The following is a 13,588-nucleotide window of genomic DNA, read 5'->3' on the forward strand; positions in this document are numbered from 1 at the left end:
CAACATTTGACCTTCTTTGTTTCGACTAAATGCACTTTCTAGGATGTCGCTCGAAACAAACACAGAGGGAAAGCTGAGCTTCGCACCACATGCGATACAAATATGAATGACTATGATTAAAATCAAACGGAAAAATTGAAAACAAAAAAAAATCGAAAATTCGTTTTTGTCAAAAAAATAATAGCAACAAAAGCCCAAAATATACGCAACCAAATTGCCTGCATCAAAAAAAAACTTTGCAAAAGCTTTCGGAATGCTAGAAAGAAGCTTATTTTTTTTTCTAACAAAAACCATATCTGCGGAACTCAGCCGACAAAAATAAACAGACAGACGATAGCCCGAAAAAGCACAAAACTCTAGTTTGCGAAAAAAAAACAGATCATGACGGATTCGAACAGCAATCTTTTGCCGTCTTAAGCAGTTGAGTTACCTCTACGCCAGATGCGCCGGATGATTGATTGAATCTTTGCCAAGCAGCGGTAACAAAGCCGAAATTACCTGAGCAGAAACCTTTCATGTCGTTCTAACTTGAAAGCGAAAAGTAGGGTTCAACATTTCAATTTCGATAATTTTTCTAAGAGTAACAAATCTATTGATGGGCTAGGAAAATACTATAATACAAAGCTCTCACAACTAAGTGAACATTTAATTTAAGTCTATATTGTGGAATCTTTTCAATGATACGCTAGGCGGTGGGGGCGGTAGTACCCCGTCACTCCTATCAGTTGGGGGGTTTCTTGGCCTGTAGATATTGACTGACTCGAATGAGTTCGTAGCTCTGTCATCCTGTTTCACAAGTGAAGAGTCAAATTTCACTGCAAAGTCAGACGCCTGCGGGAGTCTCTTTGTTCTAGGCACTGGTTGAGGATCTCCTTGGCTGTCAGCAGGACCTGTGACAAAAATACTGATAGTAGAATGCAATATTGGAATAATTTAATCAAATTTAATCTTATGTACTAAATCAAATCACTATTTGCTATAAAAAGAACATAAATTTCAGAACAACTGATAATCCTCTTCTGTTTATGACATTGTTCACACAAAAGCGTGAGAAAAACATAGCCAAAAGACAGTTTCGAATTTCAAAAAAAATACATGGCCTTAATCCCTTTGAATTTTAAGGCCATTTGTAATTGGCACTTTTATGATAAAAATTGACCCATTTTGAGAAAACTGCATTAAGAGGAAAAGTTTTATTCCACTGGGAGATCTAAAACTTAAAATTTTCGAAACTCGAAATTAATCTCGTTTTTTTTCGCGCCATTTCAACTTTCATACTTGGGAAGTGTATTTTGTCTCCTATAGCAAATTGATTTGAATTGAACTCAAAAAGTGCATATATTCCCAAGGGCATTCATGTGTACATTTATAAATATGAATGCATTTCTTTTGTTATTAGAGCATTTTAAGACTTTTCCTGAAAAAAATCATCACGACCTATATACGGGACTAAGCTACGTTCATCGACCCTTAAAAATCTGTTGCTTCCAATGAACAATTTTGATTAAAATCGACTCTTGACGCATTAAAAACGAATCAGACAAATAAAGGCAACATATAGTTGGAAACGAGTAGTAAACACAGAGGCGAAGCGGAGCTTCGCATAACTTGCGATACCACAAAAATAGCTAGTAGACAGGAAAGGAGGCAACTAAGTCCAAAGAAAACAGAAAAATTTTGGAATAAACCACAACTGCAAAATTTCAAATACTGCTTATGATGATGTTCTATTTCCGGAAAACACGTCCAGAAACACATTCGACGGCATTTAAAAACTCAAAAACAACTTTTGAGCAAAAAAAAAATTTGAACTGTAAGTTCTATTCTGAGATTTTTAACGTTTTGCGCCATACGGAGAGAAATTATGTTTCCCTCAAAGGACCCAGAATTAGGCTAGTAAGCCAATAAATAATAAGCCAAAATCAAATAGGCCGAAAAATTAAAAATAATAATAAAAAAAATACAAATCAAAATAAGTAGAATAAAAAACTGCAGTAGTAGATGAAAACATAAAAAGCAACTAAAATGAAAAATGCATAGATCAAAAAAATCATTGATGTGGCAACTAAGCCGACAAAACATAAGCAGAAAAATTACACAGAGGCGAAGTTGCACTTCGCATGCACAAGCAAAAATATGACCGATAACGCTACTGGGAAAAACTGAACGAGTAAAACTTTTGAGTCTACAAAATTTCTTAAGTGACGCACGCTAATTATGACGCATAAGCAGTACCAATTTCAAAAAAAATTTACCAACTAACATGCCTCAATTTATAGAGCAGTCTATCGAGCAGTAATAATAAGAAAAAATTAAGCATACTAAAAAAATTTGAGAATTTTTGTTAAAATCGTCCCCCACACGCCAAATTAAGTACAAAGTGATAAATTTCGCTCCTAGTAACAACAAATCAATTATGGCAAATAAGCGTCCCTCAACGAATTTGCAACAATTTCTATGACGGATTAACCCCATAACTTTACAAAAAATGATCACAGGTGAAATATCTTTTCAAATTTAAGCTCAGGACAACAAAACCTTTTGAATGATATAAAAAAAATCCGTCAAAAACGGCTTGATATTCCGTTGCTCTCGTTAAAAAAGTCTGAACAATAAAAGACTGTGTTAAAATCCTTAGCATTGACTGTAATTAATGGCTGGTTAATGATCAAAATGAACACTTTCACAATATTTGCGACTTAGGTTAAAAAAAAAGATAGTTTATACTATAACACAAGCATTGCTTGTGTAATAAGCCGACAATTTTTTTGAAACACAATATTTCCCGTTTGAAAAATAGACATTGGTCAGATTCGAACCCAGAACCTTTTGCCTCCCAGGCGTATTCGTTAACTCGAATACGTATTCGCAAGCGTAAACAATAAAAACTAAAAAAAAAATATTTAAAAACTTTCAACTTTCGAAATTTAAGAAAAAAATTAATAGTTTTAAAGCGCTATGAGTTTCAAGACGAACCAATTAATGATTGACACTAATTTGATAAACCTGGATCAATAAGTAATTATTTTAATCAGTTGCAAAATTTGAAATTAAAATCCACTTTCGAAACTGGAAAGCGATCACGTTTTTCGAGACCTTCACACTTTCGCTGTTCGATGCCTCATTTTACACAGAGAATCTGCCCTGCGCAAATACTAGCTAACGAATAAAAAATAATAAAACGAACAAAAAGAATCAAAAACTCGCACCAAGACAATCGAAGGTAAGAATAAAAACAGAAGAAAACTTACCAAGCTGTAAACAAGCCGAAAATACCTGAGAGAAAACCCTTTAAGCCGAAAAAATTCCCAAAAGAAATAAACTTAAAAAAATTATACCCCATTATACCTCAATACACAAAAAAAATTTCACTCATCAAACGACAAACTATGAGGCCAATAAGCCGATACAAAATAGGCCGAAAGTTATCAGCAAGAGAAAAAAAAGAAGAAACAAAAAGTGAAATTAAAAGGTCTTATAATTTTAAAAAAAGTTGTTAAAGACCAATCCCCTTCAATATATATTTTTTTCGCTCAATACACGCACAAAATTTTTTCGCTAAATTAAAGACAAAACATGAAGCCAATAAGCCGATATAAAATAGGCCGCAACTCATTGAACCGAGAAGAAAAAAGAAAAAAACGAAAATGAAATTTAAGAAAAAGACTTAAAAATTGATAAAAAGTTATTGAAGTCCCATCCCCTTCATTACACTCACACGTGCACAAGTCTTTTTTGCTTATAAAAGGACGCAAAATGAGGCCAATAAACCGAAATAACATAGGCCGAAAAAAAGAAATTTTAAAAAAACTGAAATTAAAACAAGCAAGTTGGTAAAATTACAACCAACCTAAAAAGCAAATTTCGAATACGACGGGTATTCAATATGCTAACATGCTCCAAATGTGTATGTATATTGCAGTTTCCAACAGAGATACTACTGCTGCAGCTCAGATTGCAACGTACTGAAAATGGATATCTTGAAATTTGAGATCATCCTGTGGACAAAGTTGCTTGCGGGAAAAAAGTCTGGTACCCGATAGCAATACCCTAACTCATCACAAGGGTAATAAAAAAAGAAATAAGCCTCGAATTAAAAAAAAACAATTCGGCTACGTCTCGGATTCGCTCTGCGACCTAGAGATTATGAGTCTCACACACTAACCACGGACGTTTAATATATCACAAACACTAGCCAGATATTAAAGCAGAGAACAGATGTTGGGAAATTTCCAATGCTACAGATCGTGATTATACCAAAAATTCCTTCAAATAGTGAACACTTTGACACCCAACAGAGAGCCGACGAATAACGAGCACTTTTAGTTGCAAGTTAGAAAAAAAGGTCCGTACTAATACACTAACGCTCGCAAGCTCGAGGGTGTGAACAAAGGAAATGCACTGAACTTAAAAAGTAATCAGAAGTCAGTATGCGAAACAGAAAATTTGAGTCTGAACAATTTTCAGACGTTTCCAGAAAACAAAATTAAAAAATCATGACCTTTAAAAGTTAAAATCACTTCGTTCATTTACACTAAATAAGACTACTCAAAAGAGCACGATTCACATCTACAATTGGATACAAAAATAACCATGGAACAAATCTCTCTCCAAATCTAACCTGCACTAGTTCCCAACTGTCTTCCAGGCGTGTACCTCGAATTTCTCCCCGCCGGAGACTGGCCACTCTTCTTAACTCCTCTCCCGATGTCATGCCTGTTCTCATCCACCGGGAAAGTGGAGAAATGCTTCTGGTAGAACTTGCCCACGTGAAATCTGATAGGCCGACGAAATATGAACACGATTAAAGCCAAGATCAGAAGTAGTGGGATGATGACCAGGAAAAAAACAAGCACTGCCCTGGCTGCTCCAGAGGTGTCCGGCGTCTCACTTGCTGGTCCAGAATCCACACTTCCTAAACCACATATTTGCTGAATTGTAAAATCAAATATGCCATCCATCCGAAGCACATCAAGAGGTTACGATTAGATTAAGCTTTAGATTTTCATGATAAAAATCCGTAGAAAAAAACGGTTTTAATAATTTCTAGGCCCACAGCCTTTGCGGTGTAGTGCCTATAATTTGATCAAAGCGTTTATTAAACAGAAGAACACTGATTTTCAGTAATGGTTGGTAAATTTAGAGGTAGAACTCACCTCCGTTTCCAGGCACATCGCAAAGAGGCGGTGCCCAGCCGACGTTGCAGTGACAGTGATTCTCTGAGTTGCACACACCATGGCCATTGCAACGTCTAACGCGCAAACAACTATGTTAGAATAGATATTTGTGCAACTTATTCCATATTCATTTTTTACGTTGCAACAAAATTGCAGTGTTCAATGACGCTCTTCGAATATCTGTTGAAAAACAAACAAATTAATTCGTATATTTTTTGAAACTTTAATTTCACTTATATCATGACAGAATTTTGTACCTCGCAGAAATGATGCAAATTAAAAATGCAGACCAACTTGGGACATATTTGGAGTCCGGCGATGTCTGATATGTTGGTGCACTGCTTCCCAATGCAGATGCTCTCATCCGCACACCACGTTCCGTCCCTGACGTAAGAGAAGTCGTCTATTCCGTCTGCTATCGGCTGGTATTTGTCCATGGAGTAGCACCTAGATCCGTCTCCAAATGTGGTCCAGTAAGTAGTGGAGGATACCGATACGCTCAGACTACCGCTGGATGTTCTGCATTGTAGCTTGCCACACCTGGTGAAAGTTTAAGAAACTAATTTCAGAGGTCATTTAAAAAAAAACCCACAGGAGCAAGATCATGGGCGGGTTTTTTTTCTCCAAGCCAAGGGCGGATTCGACTGCGTCACCAATCAAAGGGTCCCTCCCCTCTTTGTGCTTACTTGAGATAACCATTTTTGGCTGACTGACCATAAAATTTTTCTAAAGGAGCCAATATATATTTAGTATGAGGGAGATGCACGCGCCGAAAAACCGCAGTTTTTGGGTCAAAATTTTCTAAATGCACAAAAACGGCATTTTTGACGTGCTTTTTTTTAACAATTGCCTGCGGCGCAAAATGTTTGGTCAAATTAGGTTCTTTGCAATGTTCTGGGCGCGCTCTGAAAATCAATTTTGTCGACCAAAAAAAGGTCGACAAATATTTCAATTAAAATTTTGAAAATCCACCCTCCCCCCTCGAGAAAATCCTAGATCCGTCCCTGCCCAAAGGTAATAACGTTTTTCGGTTGGATTTCAATGATTATTTAGAGACACCTAGATTTCCAAGCCCTAGAAGGAATTTTTTTTGGTTGAATTTTAGGTACCCCAAAAAAGCAAGGAGGGGTCAATTGTAGTATCATATTGGAGCCTCTGCAGCCGTGATTCGTTATCCAAAACTGAGGGGCTGATTTTTGAATATATTTTCTATCAAATAGATTTGTAAATTATTCTAGCTTTTATTGCCCAATTTCTGCAGCTTAATAAGTATTTCAAAAGTAATTCGATCCCCTTGGCGAAAAACAAAAATTGAAATAAGGTGGTGAAAAAAGAACGACAACCGTCTACACTTGTTTTTAGACTGAGATAAATATCATGGAGGAAAAAAATTCACAAACCTGGAATTCGCCTCCGTGCAAGTCACGCCTTCACCACAGTTGCCCTTCTGATCGCCTTTCTGATTGATCCTCCAACAGGCTTCCGAAGTCTCCAGCTCGATCTTGTCATCTGGGTCGAACAGACTGAAAGCAATTTTATACTCCTGAAAACTGTCTCTTAATTGGCTCCCAGTCATTACCGCCCCAAAAACACTCAGTTCCTGAAATGACTGCTTTTAAGGCAGAAATAACTGGGTTTTTGGGGCGGAATTGACTGGAACGGAAACGTCTGGTCACGCTCTAAATTATATTATCAATTAGTCGACAAAATTTATTTTCATTTTCCATGCTTCTATTCAGCGAGCCTCCTGAAATTAGCAGCCAAAGTTAATCGTGATCAATAGCTAGCAACGTTTTTGAAGCTGTGCTCAACTCAAACTAAAGCACAGGCAGCAATATACCTCAGATTGATGATTCACGTAGCTAAAAAAAACAAGTATTGTATATATCCAAACTTAAAATTAAAAAAAAAAATCAATCGTTTTAGCATGTACAAAAAATTGTGACCAAAAGCAATTGGCTACGCTTGGCTAGAGCCAAATTTTACCGGTAAATTGAACTTAAACCAGGAGAAATTGAACTTAAACCATTCGCACGGGCTATTATTTTCAATAGCAGCATAGAACTAAATCAGAATTAGGGCCATTAACTTCGTAAAACTATAAAATTGATTATATGATTCATCAACGTCAACTTTATTAGCTTTACAAAAAGTTGCTCATAGAGTTAATAATGTTTAGACTTGGAAACTACATGCCAAATATTATTGCAATCGGACAAGTCTTTTTCTATCAGTTTTTCGCATGTGGAAAGGAGGAGGGGAAACAGGAGGAATTAGGGTGGCAACGAGATTGACTTACTCCACACATTGGTCATACACAGTCATGCACTGTCCATAGTAACAGTGGCTGCTCAGCCTGTCATTCTGACTATTGCATGGTTCCCCATTTTGTATGTAAACATCACTCGGACACGAACTCATTTTTCCGTCACAATACTCGGGCAGATCACAAGACGAGGCCTTGTCACGACACGCTGCGCCCTCCGTTCGGATTTGACATGTATTGTCACAGCATAGATCTGAGATGGAACATTGGGAGCCAGGAGTCAGCATGCATGTCGAGGCGTTGCAACAGGGGTCGTCGCAAGCTGAGAGGATTCCGCAGTCGCATTCCTCCCAGGCCTGGTTGACGAACTTGTCTCCGCAGTAAGGATCTCCAAATGTGAGAGTGGGACGGTTATTCAGACACACTCCGAAACCTACAAGAAAAAATTAAGACGCTTTACCTTTGAACTCAAATAAACGAAAGAAAAAAACTTAACGACATACATTTGCTGTGAATTCGAACCGCAAATGAAGGGAATCAATATATCTTTAAGCTCAAGAGGATTTGCCAACTTTGACTGCTAATTAATGATAGTTCACATAAGCGACGCAGATTGTTGCACTACTTGCGACACAACCTAGGCCGACAAAGAGTGGTTAGACGCCCACTGAGCCGAAAACATAAAATTGCCATAAGAAATTGTTGTCATAAAAAATTTTGAGCAATTAGAATTTATAACTTTAATATCTTGTAACAGAAACTAGTTAAATTTTTTTTGACTTTGGAATCGAATCTGCATCCTTGATATTAAGAGTCACAAACACTAACCACTCAGCCACGGAATCTTATAAGTACATTGTACATAGAAGACTGAACATTAGCCGCAGAGAAATAAAGCGCAGAACAGATGTTATTTAATTTCTTCTACAGTGAAATTTCCAAATAAGTCAACACTTCTATTTGCAATTTAGGTTAGAAAAGAGAAGGTGCGTAATAATACACTAAGCTGACGCTAACGTAAATAAAAGGGGTAGTGGAAACGCATCATCCTCAAAATATGTTTGTTGGTTGACAAAAGTGCAGATGAAATAAATGACTCAGTGATTTTATTGAACAAGTTGTTTTCAACAAACAATCTATGTTCCGAATTGATAACTCTAGCTAAAAGCGACCACTATCACCCCATAGGTAATGACTCGTTTACTTGAATGAGCGTAGCAAAACAATTCGAAAAAAAAACAAAGTTTTCAAAAAAACATTCTTGTATCTGAAATACCTCCACCAATAGGGCTTTAGAAAAGGCATTCAGTAACTCAGAAGAAAACTGAACATTGGAAAAGAGACCGCATCACAGGAACTAAGCCGATAAAAAATAACAGACAGACGACATTCCGGAAAACCTGAAAATTTCTGGTTTAAAAAAACCGGTCCCGGCCGGATTCAAACTACAAAATTTTGTCCTCTCAAGTAGGCGTATTATCGCTACGCCGGGCGCTGGATAATTGCTGTTCTGAATATTGCAAATGGGAGGAACTTTAAATCCAGGAGTGTTTTAGTTTTCTGGTCTTCATCAGGTAGCACAAATAATCATTGGAAAGGTTCGAGTGATATATCATGATAAAACAATTTGAGTCGTGATTCGAATTTCTGCCAAAAAAGGAAAAAAAATATGCCTGTCGAATATGCTTAAACATATGCTTTTCGTCAGATCCTCTCATCGTGCAACACAAAAAAAATATCTATTTGAAAAACATGAAAAAAATGTTAATTCTATTTTTTAAAGAAAATGGTCGGAACACTCTGTGCAACTTGTACAGCAACCGGCTATCCTTGTTTGATTTTGAGATTATTATGAAGAAGATGAAATATTTGCGCAATCTTACGAACAAAGTTGTTTACGGAGAAAAAAGTCTATTACCCGATTGCAACACCCTTGGATTATCGCAAGAGTAAAAAGAATCCTGGCACGTTCATGTTGTTCACAACATTGGCGCGACTCACAACATTTGAGGGGGGGGGGGGGGGGGGGCAAGTAATTCAAATACCTTGACTCAGTTTCTGCTTCAGTTTCTCTTGTTGACATACAGTGAAGTTGATTGGTCTGCCACTGGTGGTCGAATCCATGACACATTGTGAGAACTCACACGCACAGGGATCATCTGAACTTCTAGAGGGATTGTGGTCCAAGTTGAAGTTGTGGCCTAACTCGTGGGCTAATGTGCCTGCTATTTGGGCTGCAATTGAGGAATGGTCCTCTACGATACTGCCTAATAAAAAAGTTCAAATCTCACATGATAATATAGTTAGTGCCAATTTTTGGCAATATCGGTGTCCTTGAGCAAAAAACTGGCATTTATTTACAGCTTTTAACAAATTTATCGGAAGGCGTCTTATATGTTTGCAAACAAATCTGACCTTTAAGCTAAAACTTTTTGTTTTCAAGTTGAGGGCTTGAAGTTATTTTAGAAACCGTTAAAAAAAATTATTAAAAAACAGTCGAAAAAAAAAGTCGAAAATACATGTTGAAAAAACTAGGTGAACCACAATTTTCGTATGTCTAGATAAAAAACAACTATGGTTCCAGCTAAAGCAGGAGGTACGTGTTTGATATTGAATGAATTTGCTATAATGATGCGGCACGAAAAATGTGATTTCAAAAATTGGACTTTGCCCAAAATAAGTGAGAAGAGTAAAAATATAGCCACTTATAACGGTAGGCTATCAACAACCTGCTGTTTCGATTAAACCTATGGTATCAGATTTGGCACGATAGTTAGCGAGAAAAGTCCAAAAAACGGTCAACAAATCAAAAGTTGACATTTCCGAGAATCATAGCTTTTGCAGAAGGGATTCATTGAACCTGTTATTTAAATTGAACCCAAAACCTCAGATATGGGAGTGTAGTTCTCGAGAAAAATCGAAAAATGTTTTAAGAAAACGGTCAAAAAATTAAACTTTTTCGAGGGCAACAACTTTTCGTGTATAAAAATATGTGAGTGGCCGCTAACGCTGGGGAGCTTCCCACAAACCTTCATCTTTATTGAACCCACAAAATTAGATTTTTAGATTTGAGAGGCTAGTTTTCGAGAAAACGAAAAACAAATCAAAATTACTAGCGTGTAACGCACACCTCCGATACTCATAGTAAACTGCATATATTGGAAAAATCATCTGCATTCTTTGAGTGTACTCTGACAGCACCCAATTACAAGGTTCGTAAAAAGTTCTACGAAAAATTTAAAATGAACTAAGAAACGTCACATCTGGGAAACTCTAAGCAAAATTAAATAAAATTGCCCGCAGCAATTGACAACTAAGCTGACAACCGACAAGCAGACCGATTTTATTTGAAAAAAAAACAGGTCCCGGTCAGATTCGAACCCATGACCTTTGCCGTCCGAGGCATATTCGCTAACCCCAGGCTAAGTTTGGCGGCGAGTGCATTGGAGTTTGAATTCATTATGAGCCAAGATACAAGTGATTCAATTGATTCAGTTTAAGATGGCATTAACCCGAAAAAAGTCTATATTCCAGTTTGATAACGCTGGCTTATCGCAAGCTTTAAAATTCGCTGGCTCAAGGTCAGAATTTTTTCAGAAAATTAGGGCATTGTCCAATAAATTTGTTAAAAAATACAGCGCTGATTTAAATTATCGGGACAAAACGAACAAAATTTGAAATTTTAAACACGTTTTTCTAAAATTAGGTTAAGATTAGACAAAAAGTGAAGAGAATAACAGTCGCATAGAATTACACTGCATTTTCTTCCGAAAATCTGCACCAAAATTTTACCCATAAATTGGTCATTTCGGCTTTTTCTAATTAATCAAGAATCACGCTGAAACCACAAAGTTAATTGATGCGAAAATTATACGAAAAGAAGCTTATTACACAGCGCAACATAGTTCTCGAACAATAATAATTCAAAAAAATTGCGTAAAACGTTTGAAATTAGTTTTTAGCCAAAAGATTTTGATTTTGATATAGTAAAAATGACCTTTTCTGGCTATCACCCAAAAAATATATTCTTTTCTACGGATTTATTGAAATTTTATCCTTCCAAAACTATGTTGCGCTGTGTAATAGGCTTCTTTTGATATAATTTTCTCATCAACTGACTTGGCAGTTTCAGCGTAATTCTTTTTTAATTAAGAAAATCCAAAATGAACCATTTTTGGGGGAAAATTTTTGTTGAGATTTTCGGGGAAAAACTGCACCATATTAATTCTGGTGAAATTCTAAGCAACTTTTCTTCTCTTCACTTCATGTCTAACCATAACCCAATTTGAGAAAAACGCGTTTGAAAATTTAAATTTGTTCGTTTTGTCCGGATAGTTTAAATCAGCACAGTATATCCTTTGTAGAATTAGGTTTCTTTTAATCGTGAACTTGGTGTGAGGATGACTAAGTCAGCAGTTTTGAGTTCATATATATTTTTTGAACCTTCGTTCCTAGTCAATGCTTCATTGATTTTGTTCATATTTGTTGACCGAAAAGGATATTGTCAACAATTTGGAATTAATTACACAAGTCAGGCTCTTGTCACATATATCTCACAAAATCAGTTTCAAAAAAGTTCGGAAATTAACTTCACCAGAGCAAAAAATTTTATTGATGTGCAATCAAAGACCAACCAAAAATTTAAAGTTTTCCAAATATTTGAAGAGAATCTCTCGTGTACCAATCACAAAGTCACAGATTATGGCAAAATTACCTGACAAGGTCTCCCGGCACAAAGTGCCCATGGGTGCCAATCCAATAGTGCTCCCGTCCAACTCTGCTCCCGTGATCAACACTCCATTATCATGACTCAGCAAATCTCCCAGACTTCTGTACCTCCACGCTAAGAAACTGGACATCAAATCGCCAGCATCCGTAGTAGCTTCAATGGGTTCCGCTTCCGGGGTCTCCCAGATGACGACATCAATGAGAACAAGGTTCAAATCCAGACCTTCAATTGAACTGTAGAAGAGGTCAGCTGCATTGATGATGTCAATGGCGCGATCATTGATCTGCATTCAAAAAGGCAAGAATCTGTACAAATTTCAATTATTCTAATATAACAACCAAAATATTCGTCTTCAACATACCATTGCTATCATTTTAAGGACATTATAATCAGAAAGGAAAACACTAACATCGGAACTGCTTTTTTTCTGAGAACAACTGCTGTGCCCATGTTACATGTAATTTTCTAATTGATGCTGAATTCCAGACTTACGGTTTGAACGTCTGAGCCATATTTGTCAAAATAAGCATAGTCGTGAAAGAGTGAGACCTCCACATATCGAGTTTGTTCGAAACTGTTCCGTCTCACCCTCAGCAAACTTTCTCTTCCCTCCTCAACTGAAACTGGCTCCACCGGACAATGTTTGCCTGCATTTTTCTCAGTATCTTTCAAGTCATCATTGCTAAAAATAATCCACGACCCGTCCGGTTCTGTATGCAAAGTCCACATTTTACTCTCCAGCAAAATTAATCCAGAAAGAACTCCATTGCAAAACTTTAATCTCACACCATTTTCTGAGTTTTCGAGTAGTGACTGCTCGTTTATTTGAAGCACTGTACCTTCATAGAAGCACCCTGAGACAGAAGAATTTGATAAATGTGAACTGAAAAACTGCGACTTTTTCGTCAATTTGAGAACAATTTCACCAAATTTTTCATCGTTCGTTTTCAATCGAAGTCGATAATTTTCTGAATAAAACGAGTCCTCAAATTTCGCCTCGAGAATTTCCTTCCAGGAATCCAATTCAGGCTTAACAGATGATATTGCTAGTTGTGAGAAGGCATTTTGAGTAAAGACAAAAAGCTTTATGAGTAGACAAGCGATAGAAAGTCTGCAGTCATAAGCGGCCATGGTGTAACAAAGAAACAATGAAAGCGACTACAAACCATATCATCAGAATATTTGAAGTCACATTACGTAAGGTCTGTACAATTACGTCATAGTTAGATCTGAAGAGAGCAAACATCCTTTTTTAGTCATGAGCAAGACAACTCTTTTTTAGTAATTTATTAACAAAAAAGATAACTCTTAATCAGTAATTTAGTAGCAAAAAAGATCGGATCTCCTTTGCCATTCCCCCTGTTTGTAAAAAGTGGGGGTAGATTCGTTACTAGGTACATAATAAGCATATGCATA

General features: G+C 36.7%; 2 protein-coding genes across 2 annotated transcripts in view; one reads left to right on the forward strand and one right to left on the reverse strand.

Annotated features, from left to right (window-relative positions):
- LOC134841206 (frataxin, mitochondrial-like) overlaps positions 1-13,588 on the forward strand; it is a 291,857-nt gene that overhangs the window by 94,358 nt on the left and 183,911 nt on the right. The window lies entirely within an intron of this gene.
- Positions 553-13,397, reverse strand: LOC134842413 (disintegrin and metalloproteinase domain-containing protein 12-like). The gene is made up of 9 exons (XM_063858739.1): positions 12,665-13,397; positions 12,158-12,455; positions 9,489-9,710; positions 7,477-7,876; positions 6,578-6,700; positions 5,472-5,717; positions 5,157-5,251; positions 4,622-4,915; positions 553-890 (listed from the first exon to the last, which is right to left on the reverse strand). Exons 1-9 carry the CDS (start codon positions 13,301-13,303, stop codon positions 646-648), a joined length of 2,562 nt encoding a protein of 853 aa, XP_063714809.1. The 5' UTR covers positions 13,304-13,397; the 3' UTR covers positions 553-645.

The sequence above is a fragment of the Symsagittifera roscoffensis genome, chromosome 3, assembly GCF_963678635.1.
Source record: "Symsagittifera roscoffensis chromosome 3, txSymRosc1.1, whole genome shotgun sequence".
Classification (NCBI taxonomy): Eukaryota; Metazoa; Xenacoelomorpha; order Acoela; family Convolutidae; genus Symsagittifera; species Symsagittifera roscoffensis.